Below are 16,638 nucleotides of genomic sequence, written 5' to 3' on the forward strand. Positions count from 1 at the left end.
TAATCTTTACTCTACCCTGATATTATTCGACTACATATAGTGATTTTCTAACAATAATAGTAAAACTTTCACTTTAGCCATGTGCCCAATCTTTTTTTTATACCTTTTTTTAAATTAAGAAGTTCCGCGAGCAGGCGACTGAAGAGCCATCATGCGGCCACAAGTCCAACTAGTCTAGTGTTGTGGGTGCTCGCGAAGATGTGCATTGAAGTCCATTTCAGTAGGCTGCTGACTGTCAGCGAAACAGTGTGCTGTCAGAATGGCTGCCGGATAGAAAGTGCTTCATACACGTGACATGATCTGGAAGCGAGCAAAAAGTGTTATTCAGAACTCGGGACGTACTGAAGACCCCAAAGGATCGGTGAGTACCAAATATTATATTGATGAAATACTCAACCGAATTTCAACGAACATATCATAGACTAAACATTAGCTTAATTTATGTGTGCTAAAAGTTTTTTTTTTTTTTTTTTTTTTTAACTTACACAGTTTGCGAAAGGGTTATGAATGGATTTTAGTTGAAGAAATGTGTGTGATCAGGAAGAATATTAGATCGCATCACCGTTATTTCTGATTTTCTAGCCTGGGATTCTCGTGTATTCAAGTAACTCTAGTTCCCCTAATTATCTCACGATGTTGGTTCAGACACCGAAAATTCAGGTTGTTTGTCGTCACTGATAACTGAACCTGGTACTACGTACAGTAATCACACGACAGGGGCGCATCAACGGGGGGTTAACCGGGTTCGGAAACCCCCAATACTTCGTAACTCATCATAGATTTGTCCACTTTCTCAATAACACTAAACTTATTTAGGCCTAATAGGAAAATGATTGACGTAGCATGAAAATTTTATCTTACACTTCATATGTACTCTTTTTCTTATAAAAACAATTTAGTTCTATCATTTTTTCTGATAATGTAAGTGGAAGTATTTTACAAATATTTACCATCTTTTCGAGTGCAGAATAATACTTGTTAAATACTAAATAGACGTAGTGGTTTGCAGTATTGGACACCCCGCCTCCAAATTTTGAAACCTTCCAAACAAGAATTTCTGGGTGCGCGCCTGCCCTACGACATCATTTGTATCATCAATGTATATTTATAATTCAAATAGTACGTAATCGGTGACTTTTTAAAAAAGAATTCGGTTTACACACAATCTGTGCCTGTCCGTGTGTCCAATCGGGAGATTCAAAATATCAAGAACTACTTAATGGATCACGATCACCTTCAGTTACCGCAACGATGTAGAGAGTCAAATCTTATGAATCGAAATTGTTGATGGATCGTACATGATTCATACAGTTGATCACAAGAAGTGGACAATCAAAATTTAGTTCCCCATGTGATCCTATATCATCCTCGCTGTATATCATCCTCGCTTGATAGACTACCCGCAGTGCAGTTGAAATTAGAGGGTTAGTATACTGCTCAGGATGCAAAATGTTAATTTGACCGTGTGATACTCTGCTGGAGTGAAACTAAACGATTTCCTACTCGACAAATCAAGAGGTTTAGTTTAGGGACGACCACTTTTTTTTTTTTTTTCAATAAAATACTATATCGAAAAATGGATTTTTTCGAAAACGAAAAAATCGAAAAACGAAAAATGGAAGATTTTTCGAAAAACGAATAACGAAAATAATTTCGAAAACCGAATTTTTTTAGAAAAACAAAAAATAGGAAAAAAAGAAAAATCGAAAGCCGAATTTTTTCGAAAATCGGAAAACAGATTTTTCGAAAAAGTCATCTCTAGTTTAGATATTTTCTATTTTCAAATATTCACTTACCATTTTTCTTAGTCCTTATTTCATTTTTTCAAATATGCGTTTATCTTACTAAAGATTTTGAGTGGGAAGTAGAGGGTAAGGAGGATGCAAGAATTCAAACTTCAATTTTCACGTTGTGTACTTTGACAAACCAAATTCTTTCACGTGGTGTACACTGTGACGCAGTACGTGTTTCGACTTTCTTTTTAAAAAATAATGGATTTGTTAATAGGTGTAGAGTGCAACTATCTCAAAGTGCATCCTAAAATACTGGTGCACCGAAATAGAAAGTTTAGTGCGGTACTCCGTTGTTGAGTTTTTTCTGCTTTAGTAGCTATTATGTGCTTCAAAATTGCATTTTTCAGCATTACCTCGGAACCCATCATTAGGGATTAGATTTCTGATCATTCGGTATTGATGGCCATGTTAGCCCGCAAAGTATAAAGGATGACGTCCCTCGGTGATCACACTATCCGAGGAAAGAGAAGGAAGAAAGGGTTGGGTAAGGAAGGGAGCGGCCTGGGACTTGTATGGTAGGTACCATCCTAGCATTTGCCTAGTGTGAATGAGGAAAACTTCAGTCAGAATCGCTGGCCTGAAAAATCAAGCGAGTGTCACCACCGGGAATCGAACCCAGGACCGCTCGCACTAAAGGCGAGATCGTTGGCGACTACGCTACGCGGGCGGAATCTTCATGTACTGAACACATTTTACTAGTAATGACAATAATCACTGGAAAACAAGGTTCCTATTTTTCCTTCTGGAAAATAGTGCTGAGGCTTTTTTTTAGAAACGAATGTGCGTTTTTTTTTAACAAGGTACCAACGCTTTTTCTGGAAAATAAAGTGCCGTTACTCTCCATGAATATGCTATTCTACGCATTCTAACAGGCTGTGAAGAGAAGCGTCAAAATCTAAACAAGTGCAAAAAATTAGCATATTCTGTCCTCTATTGATTTTCAATTCTACTCTACTGTCCATCAATTCTTAAAAAAAAAAAAAAAAAAAAAAAAAAATTGCAGGAGAAATCCCAATTTAAAAGTCAGAAAAAGGTGCCGGTAATAGATACCGCTAGTAGAATAATAATTTATTTCTTTTTTTCTTTTTTTCTTTTCTTTTCTTTTTTCTTTCTTTCTTTCTTTTCTTTTTTTTTTTTTTTTTTTTGATGCTATTCAAAAGAAAGGAATAAGGAAACAACACTCTCTTAACCTTTTCCCTTGTGGTGTGGGTAACTAAGGAAAAAGATTCGGAAAACTTCAATCATCAACTTTCACATATCGGATCCCTTTGCTTGATGGTAGTATCACCACAGAGAAAATAACAAGTGCTTGTTATTTTCTCTGTGGTATCACCTGAGAAGTAGCTTTAGGATGCGATAATATTAAAATTACAGTTTAATCATGCTTAACTAAGGAAAAATGTTTGACAAATTATAAACTTGCTGTTCGTATTTCGGTTAAGATACTTTTTATTTAAAATAATGTGAATCAGTATGAACATATTCACTGTGACTATACAGTAAATGAATATTTTCCACACTTAGAACTCAAGAAATTGTCTATTCTATGCTGATAAGTTTAACATTTAGATAATTCAAGAACTATCCACATCACGGTGTGTTGCACGACACCAAGTGGTGCACGGTGGTTCAGTGGTAGAGGCCTCACCTCTGGTGTAATGGGTTCATGGTTTGATCCTAGGCCATGCTAGTTCGTGGTTAAGAGGATGGTGCGTGGGTTTTCTCGAGGTTTTCCCTTTTCTTCACACATTCTCATTACCAGTGTTGCCAGATTGGGCTACAAGTAGCGGATGGGGCGATTTTTTAAGCGCTCTTGCTACCAAAATTTCTAAGTGCCCTCGTTACTTTTGGGCTACTTTTGGTTATCTGCATACTCTTACTCGTAAGGACGCGCTACGTATTTTCTTTTTTTCATGTATGAAATCACAAATTCTTAGTTTTATATAATGCAGTAAAAGGTTTGTTTGCTGAATATTCTATTGACAAGAAAAAATAGTGTTAGTAAAACTAACATGTTTGACTAGTTTAATTCTTGCTTTAATACCTTTTAATGTCCAAATCTGACAACACTAGACTTTAGTTGAATCCGTTCTGTTTCAGGGTCACGGACCGTGTTGATACCTTAGTTAATGACTACGCCGTATAGTTATACCGAGCTGTTGAGAAATAGTAGTGAAAACGCATACCGCAAATGTTGTTTAGTACAAAACCGACTTAAGCAAACATGTCTGCTTGAAAATAGGAAAGGTCGCTCATTATGTACTATCACCATCTACCCAGTTCATTCCAAACTGCAATTTTACTATATGTCAGTTAAATTTTATAATTTTCTTCCTATATTTTTAAGAGAACTTTCATTTCTGGCTTTTAAAAAGCAAGTAGAGAAATTACTTATTAATAATTGTATATATAGTATTGAAGAATTTTTTGAACTCAAAATTGATAGTTAAAATAATTGCGTCTGTTATGCAGTGATCTTTGTTTATATTATGGTATGTTATATATGTAACCAAATAAATTTTCAATTTCTATCTATTTCTGACGATTTTAACACATCTGATGTTCTCAGATGTTTCTGCAATAAAATTTATTATTATTATTATTATTATTATTATTATTATTATTATTATTATTATTATTATTATTATTATTATTATTATTATTATTATTATTATTATTATTATTATTATTATTATGGAGTTAGCTCTAACATACAACCACCAAACTGCGGTCGTCACCTGACCGTTTCCAATCAATACATTTGACGTATTTCCAACTTCATGTGTTTGCATTACATCCAATAGGACATATGATAAGACAAGTAAAATTGTATAGCTGCAAACTAATTCATTTTCATGTTTGGGCTACAAATAGTTGAAATTCGCTACTTTTAGAACACAACTTCGCTACTTTTTGATCTTTAGACCTGACAATACTGGTCATTGCATCAATTATTTCATAAACATTTGCTTTCTTTATTCATCTGTCTCCCTTAGCCTATAGGGCAAAAGCGTTACATTACGAATTTCTTTCCATTCTCCACTAACTCCAATGTTCACCAATGAACAGAAATCACAGCAGATTGTTTCGACTTGAATGTTTTCTCGTCGAAAGCAACATGTCTTAAGTTCGAACTCCAAAGGCGATCATTGTGTCCACAGTGTTTCCTGAACCATACAAGATGAGTGCCGAAATACTACATTAAAAAAAATAATAATAATAATAAACAGTCTCTGATCGACTTTCCATCATTAAATAAATAAATATTTTGTAAAGTTTGGAAGAGGAAGACCCATGCTAATCCGAAAATTAAATTTATTGCAAAGCACTTGCTTATTTGAGTATCTTGAACATGATATGTTCGTATTTTAAATGATATTTGTAAACAGAAATGTTCTTTACAGCAATGGTTAGCGTGTGTATTTGGACCGTGTAATCCTGGGTTTGATTCCCGAAGGAGACTACAATTAATGGACAATATCAAAACAAAAAAATCGTACGTGAAAACGAAGAGGTTAGCGGAAGGGTGTGGAGTATGGACGCTTCTCAGTTCGTCTCGTATTCGTTTTCAGAATCGTTTAAGAGTCTTCATCCCGGCGAAATTAAAATGCCGCTAATTTTACAGTAATTTTGTGATATCTTCAAGTAGATAAAAGATAATTGAAATATGGAACAAGAGCACCCTAGACAATATTATTTTGCGTGAAGTATCGTTATCACAAGTCACCTAGTGGCTTTGCGTTTTCAGCTGTTTAGAAACGCGAAAATAAATGCCGATTTTCAAAATGGCTCGAAATCGAAAGCAGATAAGTGAGTCGTGATAACGGTTTCTCATGTAAAATAATATTGTCTAGGGCGCTCTTGTTCTACATTTCGATTATCTTTTATCTGTTTGAAGATATCACATAATTACTGTAAAATTAGCGGCATTTTAATTTCGCCGAGATGAAGACTCTTAAGTGTATTAGCTATAATATCAATAGAGGAAAAAATGGTAAAAACTAGGCTTCTAAAGAGTTAATGACATATTGGCTTCTCCAAGGAACAGCAGAATTAATTTCATATAGAAATGAAATAGGCCATTTGTTATGAATGGGTACTTTTTATTATGTATAAGCATATATGGTTACCTTCGTTGATTTGATCGTTTTGCTAATTTAGAATATATATATATATATATATATATATATATATATATATATATATATATATATATTACATCATTTTTAATTTCACGGGAGAGGAGGTCGGACATTTAATAGTCGCTACAAGATGTCCGCGACATCAGAAAGCTTTTTCATACAATAGACGAGAACTGCATTTTAATAATATAATTGGCACGGGCGTCTCTGGCGGGGGGACGAGGGGGACGCGTCCCCCCAATATTTTGAAGTACAAAATATTCAATATTTTATTCTAATTTAATTTACTTACTAACGACAGAATATCATATAAATAATAATTATTATATTTACTTGGAATATAATATTCAGGCTGTGAAACGATTGTAATCGAGTTCTTGATATACCTTAGGGGGTCCGTGAAGCTAAGCAGAAAGGTAACAAATGGAATCGAAGTTAAGAAACAGGTTGGGCTAGGTAGTACCATTTAAATCACTTTCTTTGATGTCCCCCCCCCAAAAAAAAAAAATATGCCAGAGACGGCAGTGATGATTGGATTAGTACTCACAACTATTGTTCATCTCCAAAGCTTTTATGTTTTTGTTGGAGGTGAAGCTTATTCAAGAACCATACGTAAGCAACTTAGATTGATTTTGATCCGTAATAGGAACAGTTGCTTCAGATGAAAGATGAGGGTGGTCCGAGTACCATAGAATAATTCAAATCTAATGTATCAAAATGAAACTGATCTTGTATGGGATTGTATAACGGAAAAATGGCTGAACCGCTTGTTATGAATTTTGAAATATAGTTATTATCTACTTCGAACTGAGGTTTCTTTATATCGCTATGATTAGATGGCGTACCCTAAAGAGGATAGGAGGCTCAGTAGTGTATTTTATACGAGGAGAAGTTAAAAACTGAAATTTCTCGCACTAAGGTTTGGTAACATTGCTAGTATCCAGCGCTGAATTAGTGTCGTCTGTAACACTTCCATGCAACGTGTCACTCTTATTCCCGCGTTAGTCGTTGAAGTTTAGCAGACCGTTAAACATGGCTGATCCATCGTCGATCTGCACCAAGGAAGAAATGAGGACAGTGATCCGGTTTTTGTTTGCGGAAGGTGTTAAACCTGCGTAAATTATTCGTCGAATGCAAGTGCAGTATGGTGATAGCTTTTTATCGCGAAGCTAGATCTACGAATGGATAGAGCGTTTCAAACAGTGAAGAACTTCTTTATGTGACGAGGAAAGATCGGGCAGGCCATCGACATCAACCACTAAGGACAATTTGAAAATCGTTGAGGGCATGGTGATGGAAAACAGACAAATCACAGTGAACGAAATCGCCAATTCTTTACATATCAGTCATGGTTCAGAGTATTCCATCTTACATTGAATTAAGCGCTCAGGGGAAGAAGATTTGCAACCGATGCGGAAGTCACTGATGCGTTGAAAAATTGATTACAGCTGCAACCGAAATACTTTTTTTTTTTTCAACGGAATCAAAAAACTTGTGAAACGTTGGGAAAAGTTCGTTGAAATGTAGGGAGATTATGCCTAAGTAGAAAAATAATATATTTCAGTTTTCTATCATTAGAATAAATGTACCTTTCCTCAAGTCCCTTTACTTTCTGACTTCTCCTTGCATATTTTAATTTTTATACTTTGATTGAAAAGCTTATTGTAATGGAGAGAGAGAAAGGAGGTTCAAATATTTTCCATAAACCGATTTGTGTTCCTATGAAGAATTTGCATTTTAGCCAGTACTACGTAAGAAAGAAGTCATTTTTCTTCCTACCCTCCTCTCCTTCTTTTGAAAACGTTAACACGTTCCTGAGGATGAGATCATGAGTGAAGTGAATGTATGTTGAGCGAGATTTTAAAGAAAATTCTCACCTTTTTTCTAGAGAAGTACCGCACTTCGATCCCGTTTTTCGTAATTAGTAGCAGCTCCTATATGGACAAAATAGAAGAGCCAACGCGATGCTAGGTAGGTGGTCTTAGGTCGTAACTTCTTGCTACTTGAGCACGTATGTATATGAAGTGTTACTGTACACCTACGTCCGACGAGATGCATAATGGGCATCGAACGAAGAAGGCGTGCAAGACCAGTGTATATGATGGAGTACATTTGCAAGCATGTTTAGGTAGCACTAAGCCCAAAAGAAGTCCTGTACATAGCTATATATATATATATATATATATATATATATATATATATATATATATATATATTCTTGTTATGAAAACATCAATCAGAGATTCGCCCTCGTACCTTGGATTACCTTGCGGCAGATCTACTGCTGTTAATCTTTCGCTTCGTAACCACAAGCTAGACGCCACAAAATTAATGTAATGTTCTGTAAGAAATAATATTTAAAAAAAAAAAAGAAACAGAAAAGCCACAACCTATTAGGTTCACTACATGATAATGTCTATAAAACATTTGTTTGGTTTGGAGTGGGACAACCATATGTAGTTAAAGACTACTGTGGCCCTAATGTTTGTGGTGATAGTAATATACCACCTACTATACATGAACTTCATTGCATTTTGATGTGTGCATAATATTAGGTACTGTGCTGTGCAATTTTTGAACTTTGATACGCTAATATTTACTTGAACCTGAACTTCTTTATAAAATAACCACGCTTCCTCTATATTGCAAAACACGTCTTAGCTGACCACCTTTAATTCCACAGAAAATATGAAAAGCGTCTCACATGTCGCGAACAACTGGAATTTGTTTTAAAAGTATCTGTTATATCCATTAAACTTCATGGACAAATATACTATGTAAATTAGATTATGTGCAATCAATACTTCTAAAACGGTCCATTTCTTCCAAAACATTTATGATCGGAATTCGCACTCTACTTTCCTGTACCTCACCAAATTTATCCAGTGACAAGCGACGGATATTTTCATTAGCTTCAGCTCCTGCGCTAGTCGATCAGATCGAATCGATCTCCGAAAGTACGAGGGTGATTTAGAAAGTAATGCCTTATTTGTGTTTGACAGACAGTACCGGTACAGATATCAGTGCAAAGCTTTCAATGTCAGCTGCAAATGGTGGCATCATTTTTCAGCATAGTCCTCATTACGGGCAACACACTTGTGCTAACGAGAAACAAAGTTTTTCATCCTGTCGGTGAAGAATTGTGGTAGCTACTGGCGACACCATTACTGAAGTGCTCCTTTCACCTCCGCGTCATAACTATAGCATTAGCCCTTAAGGTGATCCTTAAATTTGAGGAAGAGCCAAAAGTTGCAGGGCGCAAGATCCGGACTATAGGCAGGATGAGGCACAATGTCAACAATACTTTGCCAGCAGATGGGACAACCTTCAAATTTTGGGGCGGAGGAGAGGACGTGTGGTGTTACTCCATAGACTGACGCTTCATTTCGGAACCTAATGGTGTATCCACGACTCGTCGCCGGTGATGAATGTTCCTGGGCACACAACCTTCCTCAGTCAGAAATTGAATGACAGCCCACTGTTTCAACCGGATGTTACCACTGGATGCCATGGATTCCTCCATTACTCTGGAACAAGAAGAGATAAGAAGGTGAAACACGTGACATTCTACAGTTTAAACATCAGTGCATTAATGATAAACAGTTCAGAATGTTTGCAGTACTATTGGCTAAGTAGTGGGCTTGGAGACATTACTTTCTGAATCACCTACGTAGAATCACTCTCACTTTAGTTGAAAGCCAATTTCTCTCTTTCGATTAGCGGGCCATTCAGAGTTTTGCTTGCCAGTTCAACTCAATTTACCACAGAAATTGACGAATGTAAGCGAAAGCGCCCCTTTGACTTTTATACTTCCATAGGTCTTATCGGCCTGCACTTGAACTTCTTCTTTACTCTTGACTTTTTTCGGTTACGTGGGGTCGATATTTTTGATGATTCGCTTTCATCTTCCTCATTCTCAAACATCATCCTATATTTTATCTCTTTTCTTCTAAGTCCGTAGTCACACAATTTATCTATCTTCTTTTTGGTTTTCATTTTCCTTCTTTGCCTTCTTCCATCTTCCCCACTCTCTTGTCGACGTAACAATAATTTCTTCTCATAACATTACCATACCATTGTAATTTTCTTTCTTGTACTTTCTTCGACATCTCAGTCACTTTAACGCTCCAACCTGGTAACATTACACATCTATGTCCATCTAAGAATTTTCATTTAGGCCACGCCTAATTGCTTCTGTAGCGCCTTCTTAATTTCCCAAGTTTCTCCTCCGTCTCCTCGCTACAGTCTTGAAGGCTCTTCGTTTCATCTTAACACTTAGGCTATTATCACAAAGAATACCTGAAATTTTGTTCCAGTTCAACCACCATCCCATTCATTGTGAAAGTGTACAAATGTATTTTGAGTTTCAAAGTTTTTGGAGGGTAGGGTCCGGTCCCGGTGGACCCCATGGGTGCACCCCTGATTTTTAGATGTGTCTCTTACTTCATGAAAATTAAATTGTGTGATATATAATTGTAATATTTATAAATCCAATTTCATTTAAGTACTAACAAATTTATGTATCATTCTAATTCTCTTGGGAAACCTAAGGATATTTCAATAGACTTGGAGAATAAGTCAGTAAAATAAAACCGTTAAAATCCCAGTTCATTTCAAAGAAAACAAAAAGAAAGCAGTCGAGAATGCTCCAAGAGCATTGTAACAACGAACCTAAAAAGAATGGAAAGATTGAGCGCAAGGAATAACTGTGATTGTTCCTACATGTAAAAGTAAATCTTTTTATCCGCACCTTCTTCTGTTTCTCACAAAAATTCGCAAAATATCACCTCTCTATGACTTACGGTTCCCGAGATATGTCTCCTTAAATCTCCCGAAAGTGGAACTATTTTTGGCCACTATCTCGGGAACAGTAAGTCATAGAGAGATTATATTGATGTCAATCAATCCCTAAGAGGATGGTGAACGTTTTGGTACCAATATTAATTGGTGCCCACTGGCCACCGGTTACTATTTGGTACCAAAATGTTCACCATCCTCTTAGGTATTGATCAACACCAATATAATCTCCCTATCTTATGGTTCCCGAGATATGTCTTCTTAAATCTCCGGAAGTCGGACATTTTTTGGCCAATATCACGGGAACGGTAAGAGTGACGCGAAAAATTCCATCACTTTCTCAAGTATCTTTTGAGACTTTATCGAATAAAGAATTCAAAATTGAAAAAAAAATCGCAAATAACAGACAGACAGACACACAGATATAGAGAAATCAGTAACGAACTTTTTAAGTTTGTTAAAAATTATCATATAAATCAATGAGGTAAGATAGGCTTTAAAAATTATCTTATAAATCAATGAGGCAAGATAGGCTTTAAAAATTATCCTATAAATCAATGAGGTAAGATAGGCTTTAAAAATTATCCTATAAATCAATGAGGTAAGATAGGCTTTAAAAATTATCCTATAAATCAATGAGGTAAGATAGGCTTTAAAAATTATCCTATAAATCAATGAGGTAAGATAGGCTTTAAAAATTATCCTATAAATCAATGAGGTAAGATAGGCTTTAAAAATTATCTTATAAATCAATGAGGCAAGATAGGCTTTAAAAATTATCCTATAAATCAATGAGGTAAGATAGACTACAAAGACAGCCTGAGTACACAACACCGTTAAATCATTTAAGAAATAGAAAACCAAAACAATAGAAATGATTTATTATTATTATTATTATTATTATTATTATTATTATTATTATTATTATTATTATTATTATTATTATTATTATTATTATTAGAGCAACCCAAAAGCATAAAAAGCGTAAAGAGCATAATAGCGATTTACACATATGGTTGGTACCTTAAACATGGTTGTGGTTGTCTAAGGGTCCAGAAGAAACTAATTTTAAAAGCATAATAAAGCATAATTTTAGAAAATAAAGCAGAAAGCATAATTTAAAATATATAGCACAATTCTTGAAACTGTAACATACTGTATTAATATTTTTTTAAACCAATATTTACAATGTAAAATCATTGAAAACATAACAATGCAACAAGGAAAAGTTTATTTTTATCCCTGTAAACTTCTTTTCGGTATAATCCTTTGATGTGGAGAAAAAAGTAAAAGAAGAAGAAAACTTTCCACCAACAATGAATAGTATACAAGAAATCCACACTATATTGTTATGTGTACCTCTTGAACTTGAGCACTTTCTGTACTTTTTGGTGGTATCTTTTACTTTCCCTTTCTGTATATACGAACCTCTGTGCACACCAGTGATAAGAAAAACTGACTCAAGTAGATATCTCTTTACAGTGCATTACGTAGAAAGTTCATTAAGTATGAAAGAAATTGGTTACATAAAATATTAATAAATAGATCAAGATATTTAGAATATTTAATATATAGTAAATATTATACATTATACACGATTAATGTAAAACAATGATTGGAATTAACAATAAAGATTAATAAAGCATAATTTGGAAAAAATAAAGCATAATGCTGGTTGCTCTTATTATTATTATTATTATTATTATTATTATTATTATTATTATTATTATTATTATTATTATTAGGCGACTTGGGCTTTACCATTAAAACAGTTACCATATTTTCGTGCAATGAAATGATCCCATTACACATACGATACAATACTTCGTAATACACTGTCTGTACAAACTATAATAAGTACACTTTATAGTCAGTAACATGAATACAACAAATGGAAAAATAAAATAAAAGTGAAATAATATAAATACTGCACTTGAAAGTCTGTCTTTATAAATAAATGCCCAATTCAATGTAATAACATTTCTGAATTATGCACGTATTTTTACAATTTTAGATTTTTAGCAGTCTTTTTCTTGGATCTAATGGTTATTGCTTATATATATTGCGTTTTTTAAAATGTAAAGTGTATGTTACTTATTTCCGGAATGGACATATCTGACTGAGCTGTCAAGTGTATGTTTTCAAAACGGCCTGTAAATAACCGAGGATGGAAACAGGTGGTCTAATTAGAGAAGCAAGTGCCATTATAAATCTGACGTATGTGTTTCACTAACACATGCACTTTGAAAGCAGTTTGAAGACTTGACTTTCTCTTTGCGATGTTGGTGGTCTTCTTTCATTCTTCTTTTCTTCATCTTCGTTTAAAAGAAAAGAAAGAAAAAAAGATTTTTCCCGTTTCTCTTTAATCGTAAAATAGTCTGTGACGAGAGTGTTTTGTTTGTTGTATTATTATATATATAAGCAACCAAATACCTTACTCAGTACTTGAAAAATCTTCACAAAGCTAGTGTGTTTCTGATATTGACCAATAGAGGCGCTCGCGTATACAACACAATCCAAGTCTAATGAACCGTTTATTTTTATGATGGAAGTGAATGACATTCTGTTGTTGGCGTTATTCGATATTTTGGCGCCCTCTCATCAACGAAAAATGAATTGCATCCATTGAACTAACCCTTGTGCCTTGTAGTCAACTTTAACATGCATTCATCACAGAGCAGAGTTGCCACTTTTAGTGATTTTGGATTAGATTTAGTGAGTATTTATTGGGCTAGTGCGGTAGTACGTACTTGTAAGTAAACTTATATTAGTGACTTTGACCTTGTTTAAAGTTCTTGTCCTTCATTTGACTATTATCTTTTTAAAACTATCAAACTAGCACTTTCACAGTGTACCCCACAACCTCTTGGGACACGCAATTGATAGCAGAAAACGATTTCTCGCTATCTATTACCGGGTTTACTCTGTTAAAATCGAAAGTGGTTGATTTTTGCCTCTTCCGGTTGAGAGAGAAAAAGGTACACTCATGTCCAAAATGATTGTCGCATATCTATAACTGTCTTCTTGTAAGAATATAATTTGATAATGATTTTGCAGGGTACTTTTAATACTGATACTATGTGTATAATGGGGAAATGTATGTTTGTGGTAAATTTCATAGGAAAAGAATTATAAATACGAAAATTAGAATGAGTAAAACAAAATGTTGCTAAATGGACAATAAAGTTTTATTTTCGTTTAATTGTTCTTATTTACTGCTCTTTTGACATGAAATTTGCTACATACATGTCTTTGCCAATTATACACATACTAACATTGCAAGAAATACCGGGCGAATTCGTTATTAAATTATATTCCTACAACAACATATTTATAGACATGCGACAATAATTTTGGACATGAGTGTACCTATTCTTAGAACGCTAAATCAATTCCAAACAAAATTCTTCTCGCCATCTCTTGTCGTTTTTGCTCTATGTGCATCAATATCGAAACCGGAAGTTGTAGTGGATTTCTATCACTTCCGGTTTTAAAATAGATTAAAGGTGGAGATAAAATGTATTATTGGGTGGCTTAATGGATTGCAGGACACCGCTTCTCGCTATCTATTATCATTCTTCCTCTATAGTGACCAACGTTGAAACCGGACGTTGTTTATTTCTGCTACTTTCCGTTACATGAATCACCTCTATCAATGAGGTGGCTCAGTGGTAGAGCGTTCACTTCCGGTGTTTGGGGTCCCTGGTTCGATCCCAGCTCGCTCCGTGTGGACTTTGTGGTGGACAAACACCGTGCTCGTGGGTTTTCTCTGGGTTCTCCCATTTTCCTCCCACTTTCTTCATTCCACCATTTCATTCATTTCTCATCATCACCGTCTCTTTTAGCCTAACCGGTATAATCGTGGGACGTAAAACTCAAAGATTTCATTTTTCGGTTTCTAACTTTTGACTTTGTTCGCCAAAATCGATAATGATCCATAGAATAGTTCTTCACATAGTAAAAATATAAAGAGTTTTTGGTAGACCAAGCTCTGTAAAAACCAATCAAAAGAACAAGCTACATATTTCGTATACAAGCTACAAACATAATCTGATCTTGATCAAACTTTGCACGAAAGTAGACTTTTATTTGCTTAGTAGGCATGTGAAACACTTTTCTGTGCAGATTTAGAGCATGGCGAAAGCAGAATTTCATCAAAAGATGTTCAAGTACTCACAGTTTCACATTCTTCTGGATAAGTGTGATTTTTATAAATACACATTTTAATACTAGCAGAATACCCGTTCTTTGCACGGGGAAAATACGTTTTATTTTGTTCATAAATGTCATCAAAACTGTCACAAATCAACTTAGGGTCACCAAAAACTGTGAATTCGACACAAATACTATGAAATCATTCATTTTCAATTATTTTTACATGTCATCATCCTCCTTTTAAGGATTACTAATTGTGGCTGAATTTGGATTTAAACGGAATCGGAAGTGTCACTGTTCGTGACATTGGGCCCAAAACCTATGAATTCGACACTAATATTGGTCATTTTCGATCATATATATATACCCTCTCCCCTAAGTTGCACCGTCAAAGTGAAAATATAAAAACCATCCCAGGTCCCAGCATCATCTACGTTGAAAATTTGATCAAGATCAGTCGAGTGGTTCAAGAGTTACTAATCACAAACATAGCCACTTTCATTTTTATTTATATAAATAGATAGATAGATAATAAATGTTTATTTTTCCATAATGTCTTCTTACATCTTTGGCGGAGAGTGGAATTGTGTTACAGGAGGAAATATTCCAAATATTACAGGCCATCATTCAAATGAACTATCAAAATTTCGCAGTAATTCCATGCTTTAGTTTCGTGTTCGATTCTTGGACTTATTAAGATTGCTCATTATCTTTAAAATTGACCAAAATGGACCAATCGATAGTATATGGCCTTTCCTTACTCCTGCTATTGCCAAATGTGCTGTACCAGCCTTGAAATCAAGGGACTCCCAACATAATAAAACAGCAGCAGATATGTCTATTATGTTGACTCGTGAAAACAGTGTAAACACTTTTGTGACACTTAATTGAGCAGTTGGAGGTGACTTGGGCTTGTTCATTGTTTTTAGTGCATTGCGCACCTTAAGGCATTGCATCTGGAACTTTGTTAATATTTAATATACATGTGAGAATAATATAACATTTCGGAATGAGAAAATTAAATTATAATATATCATAATAACTTTTTCCCACAATTAATTTTTAACGGTTTGTTGTACTTTTAATATAGTACTAAATACCTTGTATTCGTTGGCAATCCTGTCACAGGGTTTAGGGTTTATATAACTAGCTTCAAGATATATGTATGGAAGCGATCTTATATATACACATCAGAACACACACAAACACATCTGTTTCTTCGGTTGTGTTTATTTGCGTTATGGTTCAATGATGTGAAGAGTTTAAATAGACTAGAGACGTATAGCGGAGAGCGACGAAGGCTCACTACATTGCATATATAACAAGAAAATCGTTTTCTTACTTTCAGAGCCAGAATGCTTATTAGATGCTGGATTTTTGGCATCAACGATAGTATTGTATTTATTTGACATTACCATTATTATATTGTCTGCGTACTTCATAAAAAAGAATACATTCAGTTTGTATATTATACTTCATTTATTTACATAAAAGGGCAAACCAGTTAACGCATTGAGTTTTATAATACCATTGAATTGTTTATAAAGCTATTACAGTAATCTTAAACGAGAAACATCTTTAAGTATTAACTGTAGTTAGCAATAACTGTTCCGACAGTGTAATAGTTAGATTTGTATAATTATTTATGTTGTTATAACTCTGAGAAAATTAATATCACTATCCAGAAGTTTCCTATTTCAAACATGGTTACAAGATTACAAGATGACAGTAATGAAAGAAAAAAAAATGTG

The 16,638-nt window shown here is 34.5% G+C and overlaps 1 protein-coding gene across 1 annotated transcript in view; it reads left to right on the forward strand.

The window, feature by feature from the left end:
- Positions 1–207: 207 nt before the first annotated feature.
- Positions 208–16,638, forward strand: part of ptc (protein patched) — a 189,714-nt gene continuing 173,283 nt past the window's right edge. Inside the window, exon 1 of the mRNA XM_081742289.1 lies at positions 208–361. Coding sequence (XP_081598415.1) covers positions 296–361 — 66 coding nt within the window. The 5' untranslated portion in view covers positions 208–295. The remainder of the gene's footprint in view (positions 362–16,638) is intronic.

This window comes from Thermobia domestica, chromosome 16 (assembly GCF_964235325.1).
Source record: "Thermobia domestica chromosome 16, izTheDome1.hap1.1, whole genome shotgun sequence".
Lineage (NCBI taxonomy): Eukaryota > Metazoa > Arthropoda > Insecta > Zygentoma > Lepismatidae > Thermobia > Thermobia domestica.